The 17,290-nt window shown below is 41.0% G+C and overlaps 1 protein-coding gene across 1 annotated transcript; it reads left to right on the forward strand.

The window, feature by feature from the left end:
* Positions 1-8,373: 8,373 nt before the first annotated feature.
* On the forward strand, positions 8,374-9,615 carry LOC308303990 (calcium/calmodulin-dependent protein kinase type II subunit alpha-like). The gene is made up of 3 exons (XM_080748539.1): positions 8,374-8,465; positions 8,737-8,965; positions 9,399-9,615. Exons 1-3 carry the CDS (start codon positions 8,375-8,377, stop codon positions 9,400-9,402), a joined length of 324 nt encoding a protein of 107 aa, XP_080604665.1. The 5' UTR covers position 8,374; the 3' UTR covers positions 9,403-9,615.
* Positions 9,616-17,290: the final 7,675 nt, after the last annotated feature.

The raw sequence follows: 17,290 nt of genomic DNA on the forward strand, positions 1-17,290 counted from the left end.
ATTCCGGGGACTTTGTGGGTTCCTTTATGGGGGTCTAAATTGACCCATACAAGTCGATAACTCTGACAGTGTACAAATGGAACCAAATGAACCCGTTAGGGTTCATTTGGTTCCATTTGTACACTGTCAGAGTTAAGATGAGACCTTGAATTTTGAAAGTTTGAGAAACACTGGTCTAATTCTATACTATTAACAATTCCATTATTACCGGTAGATTTATTTTTCTTCCAATACTTCCGTAATTGGATGTGCATGGCCTTGACATTTGTTAGCTCTTCTCAACATCACTCCTTTTATTTTCTTTCACAACACTAAGCTCAACTGACAACTATATACTGAGATTGGTCAGAAAATACAGTTTGCTCTTTATTGTTTTGCCAAAACTAGGTTTTTGTGAGATGGCAGTGATACACAGTTGTATTACTCTTTACTTCCTCTTAGCTGTTACCTGAAATGTGTTGAGTTTCTTTATTCTGTAGGAAATAGTTTTAGCTTCACTGGTTTTAATGCATGCTGGCTGTTAATCCTGGATATTTGCACTGTGTGTTTGTTTCCGACACGGTTATCTTGTCATTTTGAAAATTAGCCTGCTAGTTTTCCACCAAATGCCTCGTCCCCTCCCTCTCTTTTATGAAAATCAACTGGTTTATCTTTGCAACAAAAAAAACTAAAAAAGATGTCTGTACTGCTAGCGATAAGCCTTCAAATGACTTGATATTCAATAACTTTTACCTACTTTATGTCGGTCTCAGAGGTTTTAAAAACTGTACTACTCTTTTTACTGTCACAAGAATGTAGATCTTTGTAAAGTGAGATTATTATTATTATTATCATTATTATTATTACCCTATTTGTACTGTATATCAAAAGCTTTCTCACATCCAATCAAACTTCCAGTGCTGACATAGTGTAGAATTAAATTGCTGAGTAGAGAATATATTGTAAATGATTACAGGTATCTTATGTATGGTAATCTATGTGTTCCCTTAGCAAACAGCTGCCTCTGAATGTCTGACCCTGCTTTAACAAACTACTGCCAATGCCCTTTGCTTTTACTTGTTGTTACTCGTGCCATTTGGCACCCCATTGGAGAGAAGGGTTCACTGAACGTATTGGGGTACAAAAAACTAAAACACATCTGCTTCTTACTGTGGACCAGAACTGTACACAGTAAAATCTGGAGTGTTCATTTAACTGTGGGAGTTTGCAAATGGAACCAATCCAAATGGACCTGAAAGGGTTTCGTTTGTACATTCTCAGAGTTACAAAATGGTTAAATCAGCACTGATGATTATTTTTGTAATTATTAGTTTTTTCAAGAATGGTCAGGGATACCAAATGGCATCTAGAGAATGTATGGCTGTTTTCTACAGTAGATTAGTTTGTGTTTTATAATGTAACATGTAAAGTTGTAACTTTTGAAACACTAAGTTAACAGTCTGAATATCACTGGGTGTATGTATAGCCTACAGTACACAGTCACTTGAAATATCTGAAATGTAATTGTTAAAGCACTTGGAACTATTTTTGATGTTTTGCTGAAAAAGTCAATGTAACCCGAAATAGATAACACTACTTAGGTTCATTATATAATCATAATCCTATGACGTTATCGCAATCAATTTGTGGATGCAATTAGGGTTGATGTCATATTTGATGTGGTGCTTGATGTTTATAAATGGACTTGAAATAAAACCAGTAGTTGCCATCCAGCCTTCCCGCAAGAAGCATCCAGACAATCCAGAGGCCAGTTCCATTTCTAAATTGGGTAAAAAACTAAAACATGGGTTATTGTCAGCAGGCACGCTGTTGGAGTATAAATAAAGCCATAGTATTGCAGACAATATCAGCAAAGAAACAATACACTGAGTACTAAGTACTGAGGTCTGAACTATCTTGGCCGTTGTTTTATTTGTCCAGCTGAAAAGGTATTGAAACACATGTATTACGGATAATGGAGCAAGAATGCACCAGTTGTCTGGCAACTAATAGCAAAGGTGGTGTCTGTAGTAGTAGGCTATGTGAGTGGGTTGCTTCTTTATCAGTAGGTGGGTACTACCACCAGCAACAGGGTTGTCACCTTGTGGCTAATGATATCTATTTATTTCAGCATGGAATACTTACCATGCAACACCTTGTTCTTTGGGTTCCTTATTTGGGGCAGATTTTCAAAATGTTGTGTGGATAGGTAAATACAGCTGATTTACAGTAGCGCACTGCCCTTTTATATCAAGACGTGTGATGTTTGAAAGCAATTAACACTTAGACTAATTATACTTGGGCACATCAAATAGACTCAACTTTTATTTATTCATTTTTTACTTATGGATATTGTACTGTACTTACCGGACACTCTAATGCTGCATGCCAGGTATGTAATGTGCTGAAGTTTACATGTATGCGTGTGTTTCTGAAAATATTCTTTTGTAAGATAGGTGTAGTTTTTGTAGTAGTTAAATCATATTTATCACTATCTACCTTGTGTATGAAATGTTTATGTAAATAAAATGATAAATTATCAAAAGGCATGGGCTTGGGCTGCATTCTTGCTGATCTAATTGTGTGGGAAGAGTTGTACGCTGGGGTGGATTGTGTCTGATTGTCATCGGCCATAATTATGATGAGAGAGCTTGTGAGCAGACATGACAGACTTCGCTCTGTGTAGAGGAGGGAAAATAGAAGAGGCCCAAGTTAAGTTAGGGGGGTCAAGTGTGACTGGAGGGGGGTCCCAAACCCCACTCTGACACAAACTGACGTGCTATGCTTGTAGATCTGTATTTCTGAATGTCCAAAAGCAAGCCATACGTTATAAAATGTTGCCATAACAAATGTTCACGGTTCAAAAAAAATAGCACACCTACAAGCTCACGGCGCGGCACTGAGTGCTCCGAGAGCGAGATGCACCGCCCTCGCTCGCATACATTTCCAAACCATGCACCGCCCCCAAATTTTTTAAGTCGACTAAGCTCCTCCCCTTCATTTACATACGGTCGTCTGCTTTTTTTACGTGCTGGGAAACCTACCTTAACGCCCTCATTAGCATAATGTATGCAAGCATAATGTATGCGCACCACGCCCACACGCATTTCCAAACCACGCCCCGCCCCCAATTTGCATATGTCGACTAAGCTCCTCCCCTTCATTTACATACGGCCGTCTGCATTTTTTACGCGCTGGGAAACGCCACTTAACAGCCTCATTAGCATAATTTATGCAGACCACACCCACACGCATTTCCAAACCATGCACCGCCCCCAATTTTTTAAAGTCGACTAAGCTCCTCCCCTTCATTTACATAGGGTCGTCTGCTTTTTTTACGCGCTGGGAAACCTACCTTAACGCCCTCATTAGCATAATGTATGCGAGCATAATGTATGCGCACCACACCCACACGCATTTCCAAACCACGCCCCGCCCCCAATTTGCATATGTCGACTAAGCTCCTCCCCTTCATTTACATACGGCCGCCTGCATTTTTTACGCGCTGGGAAACGCCACTTAACAGCCTCATTAGCATAATGTATGCAGACCACACCCACACGCATTTCCAAACCATGCACCGCCCCCAATTTTTTAAAGTCGACTAAGCTCCTCCCCTTCATTTACATACGGTCGTCTGCTTTTTTTACGCGCTGGGAAACCTACCTTAACGCCCTCATTAGCATATTGTATGCGAGCATAATGTATGCGCACCACACCCACACGCATTTCCAAACCACGCCCCGCCCCCAATTTGCATATGTCGACTAAGCTCCTCCCCTTCATTTACATTTACATTTACAAAGAAAGAAAGAAAGAAAGAAAGAAAGAAAGAAAGAAAGAAAGAAAGAAAGAAAGAAAGAATGAATGAATGAAAGAAAGAATTTTCCATTTACGGGGTTCTTAACGAGGAGGCAGTTAATGAATTAATTAATCAATTAAGGAGCACGCACGCACGCACGCACGCACGCACGCACGCACGCATGCACACTTTCTTTGTTTATTTATTTATTTATTTATTCATGATTGTGTTCGTTCATTCATTATATATTTATTTATTTATTTATTTAAATACTCTGTTGCTAGTGTTGCTAGGGGCGGAAATAAATAAATAATTACATAAATAATCAGTCTCGGAAACAGTCGGGAAATAAATAAATAATCAGTTTCGGAAACATAGTCGGGAAATAAATAAATACATAAATAAAAAAATAAATAAACCAGTAAGACTCCCTAATATAAACTGCGTAGCGATTTGCGTGATTTTAGGGCAAAATCTGTAGGAGTAGTGACAGCTGGTCGAGGTTTTGATAGTAACTGCGACCTGACGGTCGCAATCATTCATTTGTCAGCCTCGACAGTTTATATACAAGAATACAGCGACCCAAACAGTTACAGACCTATCTGACACAATGACAACAATCTGTACACAATAGACAACAGTATGCACACACATCACATCTTATGCAACCAAATTACGCACGGTGACGGCGCAGCCGCGCGCACACACACACACACACACACACACACACACACACACACACACACACACACACACACACAATTATTCTGTTGATACAGGCTTTCAGCTGCGCGATAGAGAGGAGAAGTCCAAACAGTTGAGTTCAGGCAATAATACTCACAGATGAAGTGTTCCACTTCCAGAATCAGAAAGTATCCGTGATGATGATAATGTCATTGTATAGTTTCCTCGCTGGCGTAATTGTCCAATGTCGACGTCATGATTAATGCCTTTGTTTGCTTGTGCATCGCTGCCTGTCTCATTTGAAAGTGTCTGTGGTATATTTTAGTTGATACAAATTTAAGGTTTTGAAAGTGCGCGGTCCACTGCAGCCATCATCACTACACTTCTCACTAAACGTAAACAAAACAACATTGTCTGTCTGTGAATGCTCTTCCTGTTGTCCTTCACAATAAAGTGTCCCCCTTTACTTCTTCCCAATGCGTGACATTTTACTCAGAAAAATAGGTGTAACAGAGGCAGCGCGATGACGGTCAGGCAGATTGACGTTCATTTGGACTGAGACTGACTGTCAGTCGGAGGCTGACGGCCGGGCCCCCGCGGTTCATATATTATATAATTTGCAAAATACCCAGCGTAGCATTTGGGAAGGCACAGCCTACCCTGGCCTTATTAACCCGCCGCCCATGACTTCCCTGTGGAAATAAGCCAAAAACATTACTGGGATCTCCTTTTAGTTGAGCTTGTACCAAATCATGTTTATTACGTATCTATCTATCTTCCTATCAATTCGTCACATGCATTCACATTGCACTGCACGCACGCACGCACGCACGCACGCACGCCCAGGTCAGCTCAGCAGATGTTCACAATCACAACACCAGAGGCAGCTCCACTAATCATCATAGATTTAACACTAAACAAGGCTCTAACTCGTTCTCCTGCTACACCATCAACATGTGGAACGCCCTTCCACAAGCCCTAAAGGAGAGCAAATCCCTAGCCTCCTTCAAAATTGGTATGAAAAGTCACCTTCAGACAGCTGCTACCCGTGACTTGTAAATAGACTAAGCCCTCATGCTCCCCCCCCCCCCCCCCCCCCCCTTTTCTCTTTTTTGTTTTTGATGTTATGCTTTTGAAACTGATATTATCCTAGATAAAGTACTATGTTCTATCCGTCTAAGCCTCGGCTTTCTAGGATCTCCTTTTAGTTGACCTTGTACCAGTGATTTGTACTGTCATGAAACTGTACTTTTTTCTATTGCAAACTTCTAATAAATTCTTCAATCAATCACTCGATAAAGGGATCAATACTGCATTAGATAAATAACCCACATTTACCCAAAACAGCTGATCCACAAGCCCACATGCAGCCTTGTAGATCGGCTGTTTTTAAATTGTTTCCCCCTGACTTAGTCTTTTCTAGGATCACCTTTTAGTTGACCTTGTACCAGTGAACTGTACTGTCAATGACACTGTACCTATGACAGTCCTATATCAATAATTCGTTCATTCATGAATGACTTCCCTGTGGAAATAAGCCAAAAACATTACTGGGATCTCCTTTTAGTTGGGCTTGTACCAAATCATGTTTATTACGTATCTATCTATCTATCTTCCTATCAATTGGTCACATGCATTCACATTGCACTGAACGCACGCACGCACGCACGCACGCACGCTCAGCAGCTGGCTTTTTCTTTTTTTTTTTTTTTTCACAGAGCTCCAGACTCAGACACCGAGGTCTCGGAGGGCACCCAAGCCGGACTGCGTGCTCTGGCAGCGGCCGCGAAGCGGCCGCGGCCCCCTCAACCCACTGGAGCTAGGTAGAGTCTGGTGAAATAAAAACTATCAGTAGGTCCCCATCAACAGATGTCGCTGTAGCCAAGGAATTCCACCTGACCAGGAAGTGCCTCTCTGTGAACGCGTCTCTGTGGCTCTGTCGTCTGTACGTCTTCACTCACACTGGTAATCTTTGCTATAGAGTGTTTGTTCAGTAACAGTGTTAAACGGCTCTATATTGTCACAGGAATCATTCTTGTTTGTTCCGTAACAGTGTTACACTGTGATATGAAAGAATCCACATGAGGGCAGTGTTTCCATTCTCAACTCACTGACTTGAACAGAGCTAGGGCTGAACCCAATGCGACAACGTCCTATTATTTACAAGGGAGTCACATCAATGTCAGCATTTTGTTTTTTTTTACATTAGGGGAATGCTGCTTGTGCTGTATATTCTAGTGGACCTGTCTATTTATTACATTCACTACATTGATTTAGAAATCCGGGGTTTTAAGCAGGGACCCCTTAGCAGAGAGAGATGAAGCAGGGACCCCCACAACCTGTTCATAGATTCCATATAGTTTCATTGTTTGACAGCACAATCGTCAGTGTGTTTTGGATTCATTACATGGCAATTAGTGTTTTCAGATATTTAACCACTTGAACCACTTGAATTCATTCTAATCCAGGATGACAAAACAGATAATAAAGAGGAATCACTCAAGGGCACTCTAAGTCAATGGATTTGAATTCATGTATTCAACGTGATGTTTTGAATCATGACTTGTTTGTTTCTTTCTCTGTTCTTTAACTTTTTTTTTTCATGAAACTACAAATGATGTGAGTTTGTACAAATTGCACCCACTTTGACAATAAAGTTTAATCTTAATCTGATGCTGGGAAATCGAATGCTTGTGTTTTATTTTTATTTTGTATGAATCCTTTATTTTTAAAGCAACTAATAGAAGAATATGAGCATGGCCTTTATTTGCCAAGACGATTAACCCATTTAGGCCTGAACACATTATGACGCCTTATTTTATGCTTTAAATATTAAAAAATAGCAGATATACAAGCTCACAGCGTGGCACCGAGTGCCGCGCTGCGAGCTTGTAGATCTGCTATTTTTGAAAAATCGTGAAAATTAGAATTTTGACCCCGATTCTATAAGTGTCTTTTGAATACTTCTAAGGTTTTTGGAGAAAACCTATGTTTCTATGTCAGCAATCTGGCCAGCCATCGTCAAAGAAAAGGTCCTTTTCACATGGAGTAAAAAGTAGAAAAAATATTCACAATATACAAAGTAACTACAAATGGAAGTTTTCAAATAATTGTAGTGGAGTAAAAAGTACAATAATGGAATATGGAATATGTTGAGCATGATGTACTGTAGGCCTATTGGTCATCATTGAGGTCAGCTTGGGATGTGTGTGTGTGTGTGTGTGTGTGTGTGTGTGTGTGTGTGTGTGTGTGTGTGTGTGTGTGTGTGTGTGTGTGTGTGTGTGTATTGTATTATTATCTCCCAAAGCGGCGTCTTTTTTGAGCTGTGCCAGCCGCGTCATCACTTGACCGAGTGTGTATGTACAGTATATATGAGTACGGTGTATGTCTGTATGTATGAGGGCGGACTCAACAGCTGCAATATCGCTGGGTGACCAAGTGGCACTCTTTGTGTGTGTTTGTGTGTGTGTGTGTGTGTGTGTGTGTGTGTGTGTGTGTGTGTGTGTGTGTGTGTGTGTGTGTGTGTGTGTGTGTGTGTGTGTGTGTGTGTGTGTGTGACCCATGTCCTTCCACTCAGTAAAAGTAAGCCATTTACCATGAGAGGGAGTGGGTTGTTGGCTGATTTATCACTGTTTTGAAACAGTGGTAAATCAGCCAACAACCCACGACCCTCAAATGGTAAATTGCTTTCTACCACTTCTACCATATAAATGAAAGAAAACACAGTTGTAACTTGCAATGTTACAACTGCAACACAACAGTGGGCGGGGTCCATGAGCCAACTCAAGGTTGTTGACTGATTTACCACTGTTTTAAGCCAATCAGAATCCAGTATCTGAACATCTGACCACAAAAAGTGGTAGAATGTTTGTTACAATAAACTAAACCCATGTACTTCCACTCAGTAAAATGTGTGATCCAGCTGTGACTGCATTCGAACCTGAAGCCCTGGGGAACCTGGTGGAGGGCCTGGACTTCCATCGCTTCTACTTTGAAAACCGTAAGAACCAAAGCGCACATTTATGTGTTTGCCCATTTTTATCCAACTCGAAATGCATAAATGTGTGCATAAATTAAGCTGTAGAAATGGGTGTTAATAGGTGTTAAAGAGTTCATTTCATGTGACCTTTGTCTGTCCGTAGTAACAGCACTATATGGTGCGAGCAGAGTGGTTATTAACCTGTATTATAGCTGATAATGAATGTTTTCAGCTGGACATGATTTTTCTTCCTTCCTTACTTTCTTCCTCCTCCTCTGCTGCCTCTCTTCAGTGTGGTCAAAGAACAGCAAGCCCGTCCACACCACCATCCTGAACCCTCACATCCACCTGGTGGGCGAGGACGCGGCCTGCATCGCCTACATCAGAGTCACCCAGTACATCGACACCAACGGACTGCCCAGGACGGCCCAGTCAGAGGAGACCAGGGTGTGGCATCGCAGGGACGGCAAGTGGCAGATCGTCCACTTTCACCGCTCGGGATCCGCCTCCGCTCTGAGCAAGTAAGGAGGGAATGGAGCGGACGCACACGCATGCACACACACACACGCGCACGCACACGCACACGCACACACACACACACACACACACACACACACACACACACACACACACACACACAGCATCATTACAAAACACAAATAATCTAAGACAAAAGATTACAACAAAGAAAATATCATAAATGCAAGAATGAGGAAAAAAACGACTTAAAATAGTGAAAATAGCCGATCTACAAGCACACAACGCCTCGCATCGTGAGGCGTTGTGTGCTTGTAGATCGGCTACTTTCACTACTTTTGTGCGACACTCTTGTATGATGAAGTAGGCAGTAGGGCTTTCATTTACAAAGAAATGTACACATTTGAAACTTGGAGATACAAGGTTTCTGTCTGACAGTGACGTTTATGTTCCCATGTCTCTCTTCCTCTCCACCAGCTGAGAACTCCAGAGTGGAGGGACCTTCGAGGGGGGAGCCTGTTTCCCTGACAACTGATTATCTGACAGTGGCCCAACCGACTGACCAGTCAACGGGGTTTGGGGGAGTTTTTGCTTGTTTTTTGGCAGCGGGCGGGTGAAGGCCGGCACCCCTCCCTCCAAAAGTGAAAGTGGAGTTGACTGAGTATCCAACCAACCAATAAACCCCTCTCTTTGCTTTTTTTCCCCCTTTTATTTTAAGTCTCTGATTGGTCACTTGCTTGGACGATAGATATTCATGTCAATGTTTTCAAATCATATTGGCGCTGCATATTACACCATACTATACTGCATATTATAACATACACTCATAATGATACTATCATAATTATTGACAAATAATGTATGATCCATAAATGAAAGTTATATTTAAATCCATGCTGTTTTTTAAGGATAGCTTGAAACTATTTATACAGAACATTGTTTTAATATTTATTTGGAATGTCAAAGGAGTGTGGTTAACTGAAAATAATGCACACTCTCCGGCCAATCAGAATCAAGTACTGTAGGCTACTCTTAGTGGCCATGGAATAAATAATATCGATAATATGATATGATTATGTCTGCCCATCATACAGTACGTACTGTAGCCTACTGTGTGGTGTGCAGTCACAACATCTGGGATTGGTGTTATATTACAAAAATAACTGATGTTTATGGATAGGGAAACTGTGCATTAAAGGGGTAGTTCACCCCCAAAATAACTTTTTTTTCCTATTGATTACTCACACCATGGAGACTTGAGTTCAATGATATTTGTTGGTATTTGTCGCATTCCTAAGACAATAATTTGATTATAGTACCCCCATTGATTCCAGATGATTCCGGATGGGGACCCAAATGCATTTGGGTCCCCACCAGGAATCAATGGGGTAAATTTACTATAATACATTTTTTGTGTTGCGACAAATACAAAAAAATATTATATAACTCAAGTATCCATGGTGTGAGTAATCAATAGAAAGAAAGTCATTTGGGGGGTGAACTACTCCTTGAAGATGACTGAGATCCCTTGGTCTCGGTTGGGATAAGACTCAGGATATTGTAACAGCACTTTTCCTGTGTCTATTTTTTAAGTAGGGTTTAAGTGGTTTAACAATTAGTTAACATAGAAAAATGTTAAGCGTGAGGGCCATATCTTTTTTAATCAAATCTGCAAAAAGTGCCAACTCCCCTTTGTGTTCTTCCATTGATAATAACACTTGGTCCAGTTCTTCCCCCATTCGACAGTACATGTCCTCCTACACAGAGAATATGGAGACTGAGTGCTAGTTCTATCACATTCAGATCTATCCTACATGTATCGTAATGGAATGGAGACAGAAACGTTGTTCCTATTGTCCTATTTAACACCACAAGTGTCTCTTTTTCCATTTGTCCTATTTCCTACCTCCTTCTGCCTACCTCCTTTATATCAGAGGTGACCACAATCAATTTGACAGACTACTTCAAGGTGGCTGCTGTTGTAGGCTAATTCATTTAAAATCATAGTGGATATGCCCCACCACACATAGCTTGAGGAAGTAATTTCTTAAGCAAAATTCCCTGAATAGACATGTCTAAATTCTGTATTTTCAAGTTATGACCATATTGTTCTCCACAATCAGGGAACAACGTTATAGATTCGGTTCCTACGGTTAGGTTCCAGAGGTTGGGTTCCTAAGGATTGGCTGCTATGGGCTTTCAAGTAACACCCATGAAAAATGCAATATACTGCAGGTACTTCAGCTTTCAGAATAATGGAAAATCAGTAGGCGCTGTGTGTGTGTGTGTGTGTGTGTGTGTGTGTGTGTGTGTGTGTGTGTGTGTGTGTGTGTGTGCGTGCGTGCGTGCGTGCGTGCGTGCGTGCGTGCGTGCGTGCGTGCGTGCGTGCGTGCGTGCGTGCGTGCGTCCGTGCGTGCGTGTGTGTGATGTACTAGTATACGTTCATAATAAGAAGGGCAAAGCCCTCATCCAAAGTGTCATTGGATGACTGCATCAACACATAAAGCAAGGGTGGTTCAGATTATGTATGTACATCTCTACACAGCTCAGCTGTTATTGACCACATGATTAATATGCTACAATCATATAATTGAATATGTTATAGTGGCGTCTAGCTCTCCATCTACATTTGAACCTCAGCCGATGGAAGGCAAAATGCAGTTCTGCCTCTGCACCTAAAGCCTTTCATAAGTACTGAAGCTCCTCTGACCTGTTCTTGAAGCTTTTCTGTTTCCTGGTGGTCTAATGCAGTGGTTCTTAAAGTGGATTCCGGGGACTTTGTGGGTTCCTTTATGGGGGTCTAAATTGACCCATACAAGTCGATAACTCTGACAGTGTACAAATGGAACCAAATGAACCCGTTAGGGTTCATTTGGTTCCATTTGTACACTGTCAGAGTTAAGATGAGACCTTGAATTTTGAAAGTTTGAGAAACACCGGTCTAATTCTATACTATTAACAATTCCATTATTACCGGTAGATTTATTTTTCTTCTAATACTTCCGTAATTGGATGTGCATGGCCGTGACATTTGTTAGCTCTTCTCAACATCACTCCTTTTATTTTCTTTCACAACACTAAGCTCAACTGACAACTATATACTGAGATTGGTCAGAAAATACAGTTTGCTCTTTATTGTTTTGCCAAAAGACTAGGTTTTTGTGAGATGGCAGTGATACACAGTTGTATTACTCTTTACTTCCTCTTAGCTGTTACCTGAAATGTGTTGAGTTTCTTTATTCTGTAGGAAATAGTTTTAGCTTCACTGGTTTTAATGCATGCTGGCTGTTAATCCTGGATATTTGCACTGTGTGTTTGTTTTCCGACACGGTTATCTTGTCATTTTGAAAATTAGCCTGCTAGTTTTCCACCAAATGCCTCGTCCCCTCCCTCTCTTTTATGAAAATCAACTGGTTTATCTTTGCAACAAAAAAACTAAAAAAGATGTCTGTACTGCTAGCGATAAGCCTTCAAATGACTTGATATTCAATAACTTTTACCTACTTTATGTCGGTCTCAGAGGTTTTAAAAACTGTACTACTCTTTTTACTGTCACAAGAATGTAGATCTTTGTAAAGTGAGATTATTATTATTATCATTATTGTTATTATTATATTTGTACTGTATATCAAAAGCTTTCTCACATCCAATCAAACTTCCAGTGCTGACATAGTGTAGAATTAAATTGCTGAGTAGAGAATATATTGTAAATGATTACAGGTATCTTATGTATGGTAATCTATGTGTTCCCTTAGCAAACAGCTGCCTCTGAATGTCTGACCCTGCTTTAACAAACTACTGCCAATGCCCTTTGCTTTTACTTGTTGTTACTCGTGCCATTTGGCACCCCATTCGAGAGAAGGGTTCACTGAACGTATTGGGGTACAAAAAACTAAAACACATCTGCTTCTTACTGTGGACCAGAACTGTACACAGTAAAATCTGGAGTGTTCATTTAACTGTGGGAGTTTGCAAATGGAACCAATCCAAATGGACCTGAAAGGGTTTCGTTTGTACATTCTCAGAGTTACAAATGGTTAAATCAGCACTGATGATTATTTTTGTAATTATTAGTTTTTTCAAGAATGGTCAGGGATACCAAATGGCATCTAGAGAATGTATGGCTGTTTTCTACAGTAGATTAGTTTGTGTTTTATAATGTAACATGTAAAGTTGTAACTTTTGAAACACTAAGTTAACAGTCTGAATATCACTGGGTGTATGTATAGCCTACAGTACACAGTCACTTGAAATATCTGAAATGTAATTGTTAAAGCACTTGGAACTATTTTTGATGTTTTGCTGAAAAAGTCAATGTAACCCGAAATAGATAACACTACTTAGGTTCATTATATAATCATAATCCTATGACGTTATCGCAATCAATTTGTGGATGCAATTAGGGTTGATGTCATATTTGATGTGGTGCTTGATGTTTATAAATGGACTTGAAATAAAACCAGTAGTTGCCATCCAGCCTTCCCGCAAGAAGCATCCAGACAATCCAGAGGCCAGTTCCATTTCTAAATTGGGTAAAAAACTAAAACATGGGTTATTGTCAGCAGGCACGCTGTTGGAGTATAAATAAAGCCATAGTATTGCAGACAATATCAGCAAAGAAACAATACACTGAGTACTAAGTACTGAGGTCTGAACTATCTTGGCCGTTGTTTTATTTGTCCAGCTGAAAAGGTATTGAAACACATGTATTACGGATAATGGAGCAAGAATGCACCAGTTGTCTGGCAACTAATAGCAAAGGTGGTGTCTGTAGTAGTAGGCTATGTGAGTGGGTTGCTTCTTTATCAGTAGGTGGGTACTACCACCAGCAACAGGGTTGTCACCTTGTGGCTAATGATATCTATTTATTTCAGCATGGAATACTTACCATGCAACACCTTGTTCTTTGGGTTCCTTATTTGGGGCAGATTTTCAAAATGTTGTGTGGATAGGTAAATACAGCTGATTTACAGTAGCGCACTGCCCTTTTATATCAAGACGTGTGATGTTTGAAAGCAATTAACACTTAGACTAATTATACTTGGGCACATCAAATAGACTCAACTTTTATTTATTCATTTTTTACTTATGGATATTGTACTGTACTTACCGGACACTCTAATGCTGCATGCCAGGTATGTAATGTGCTGAAGTTTACATGTATGCGTGTGTTTCTGAAAATATTCTTTTGTAAGATAGGTGTAGTTTTTGTAGTAGTTAAATCATATTTATCACTATCTACCTTGTGTATGAAATGTTTATGTAAATAAAATGATAAATTATCAAAAGGCATGGGCTTGGGCTGCATTCTTGCTGATCTAATTGTGTGGGAAGAGTTGTACGCTGGGGTGGATTGTGTCTGATTGTCATCGGCCATAATTATGATGAGAGAGCTTGTGAGCAGACATGACAGACTTCGCTCTGTGTAGAGGAGGGAAAATAGAAGAGGCCCAAGTTAAGTTAGGGGGGTCAAGTGTGACTGGAGGGGGGTCCCAAACCCCACTCTGACACAAACTGACGTGCTATGCTTGTAGATCTGTATTTCTGAATGTCCAAAAGCAAGCCATACGTTATAAAATGTTGCCATAACAAATGTTCACGGTTCAAAAAAAATAGCACACCTACAAGCTCACGGCGCGGCACTGAGTGCTCCGAGAGCGAGATGCACCGCCCTCGCTCGCATACATTTCCAAACCATGCACCGCCCCCAAATTTTTTAAGTCGACTAAGCTCCTCCCCTTCATTTACATACGGTCGTCTGCTTTTTTTACGTGCTGGGAAACCTACCTTAACGCCCTCATTAGCATAATGTATGCAAGCATAATGTATGCGCACCACGCCCACACGCATTTCCAAACCACGCCCCGCCCCCAATTTGCATATGTCGACTAAGCTCCTCCCCTTCATTTACATACGGCCGTCTGCATTTTTTACGCGCTGGGAAACGCCACTTAACAGCCTCATTAGCATAATTTATGCAGACCACACCCACACGCATTTCCAAACCATGCACCGCCCCCAATTTTTTAAAGTCGACTAAGCTCCTCCCCTTCATTTACATAGGGTCGTCTGCTTTTTTTACGCGCTGGGAAACCTACCTTAACGCCCTCATTAGCATAATGTATGCGAGCATAATGTATGCGCACCACACCCACACGCATTTCCAAACCACGCCCCGCCCCCAATTTGCATATGTCGACTAAGCTCCTCCCCTTCATTTACATACGGCCGCCTGCATTTTTTACGCGCTGGGAAACGCCACTTAACAGCCTCATTAGCATAATGTATGCAGACCACACCCACACGCATTTCCAAACCATGCACCGCCCCCAATTTTTTAAAGTCGACTAAGCTCCTCCCCTTCATTTACATACGGTCGTCTGCTTTTTTTACGCGCTGGGAAACCTACCTTAACGCCCTCATTAGCATATTGTATGCGAGCATAATGTATGCGCACCACACCCACACGCATTTCCAAACCACGCCCCGCCCCCAATTTGCATATGTCGACTAAGCTCCTCCCCTTCATTTACATTTACATTTACAAAGAAAGAAAGAAAGAAAGAAAGAAAGAAAGAAAGAAAGAAAGAAAGAAAGAAAGAAAGAATGAATGAATGAAAGAAAGAATTTTCCATTTACGGGGTTCTTAACGAGGAGGCAGTTAATGAATTAATTAATCAATTAAGGAGCACGCACGCACGCACGCACGCACGCACGCACGCACGCATGCACACTTTCTTTGTTTATTTATTTATTTATTTATTCATGATTGTGTTCGTTCATTCATTATATATTTATTTATTTATTTATTTAAATACTCTGTTGCTAGTGTTGCTAGGGGCGGAAATAAATAAATAATTACATAAATAATCAGTCTCGGAAACAGTCGGGAAATAAATAAATAATCAGTTTCGGAAACATAGTCGGGAAATAAATAAATACATAAATAAAAAAATAAATAAACCAGTAAGACTCCCTAATATAAACTGCGTAGCGATTTGCGTGATTTTAGGGCAAAATCTGTAGGAGTAGTGACAGCTGGTCGAGGTTTTGATAGTAACTGCGACCTGACGGTCGCAATCATTCATTTGTCAGCCTCGACAGTTTATATACAAGAATACAGCGACCCAAACAGTTACAGACCTATCTGACACAATGACAACAATCTGTACACAATAGACAACAGTATGCACACACATCACATCTTATGCAACCAAATTACGCACGGTGACGGCGCAGCCGCGCGCACACACACACACACACACACACACACACACACACACACACACACACACACACACACACAATTATTCTGTTGATACAGGCTTTCAGCTGCGCGATAGAGAGGAGAAGTCCAAACAGTTGAGTTCAGGCAATAATACTCACAGATGAAGTGTTCCACTTCCAGAATCAGAAAGTATCCGTGATGATGATAATGTCATTGTATAGTTTCCTCGCTGGCGTAATTGTCCAATGTCGACGTCATGATTAATGCCTTTGTTTGCTTGTGCATCGCTGCCTGTCTCATTTGAAAGTGTCTGTGGTATATTTTAGTTGATACAAATTTAAGGTTTTGAAAGTGCGCGGTCCACTGCAGCCATCATCACTACACTTCTCACTAAACGTAAACAAAACAACATTGTCTGTCTGTGAATGCTCTTCCTGTTGTCCTTCACAATAAAGTGTCCCCCTTTACTTCTTCCCAATGCGTGACATTTTACTCAGAAAAATAGGTGTAACAGAGGCAGCGCGATGACGGTCAGGCAGATTGACGTTCATTTGGACTGAGACTGACTGTCAGTCGGAGGCTGACGGCCGGGCCCCCGCGGTTCATATATTATATAATTTGCAAAATACCCAGCGTAGCATTTGGGAAGGCACAGCCTACCCTGGCCTTATTAACCCGCCGCCCATGACTTCCCTGTGGAAATAAGCCAAAAACATTACTGGGATCTCCTTTTAGTTGAGCTTGTACCAAATCATGTTTATTACGTATCTATCTATCTTCCTATCAATTCGTCACATGCATTCACATTGCACTGCACGCACGCACGCACGCACGCACGCACGCCCAGGTCAGCTCAGCAGATGTTCACAATCACAACACCAGAGGCAGCTCCACTAATCATCATAGATTTAACACTAAACAAGGCTCTAACTCGTTCTCCTGCTACACCATCAACATGTGGAACGCCCTTCCACAAGCCCTAAAGGAGAGCAAATCCCTAGCCTCCTTCAAAATTGGTATGAAAAGTCACCTTCAGACAGCTGCTACCCGTGACTTGTAAATAGACTAAGCCCTCATGCTCCCCCCCCCCCCCCCCCCCCCCTTTTCTCTTTTTTGTTTTTGATGTTATGCTTTTGAAACT

The sequence above is a fragment of the Nannobrachium achirus genome, assembly GCF_963921795.1.
Source record: "Nannobrachium achirus genome assembly, chromosome: 19".
NCBI classification, from domain to species: domain Eukaryota; kingdom Metazoa; phylum Chordata; class Actinopteri; order Myctophiformes; family Myctophidae; genus Nannobrachium; species Nannobrachium achirus.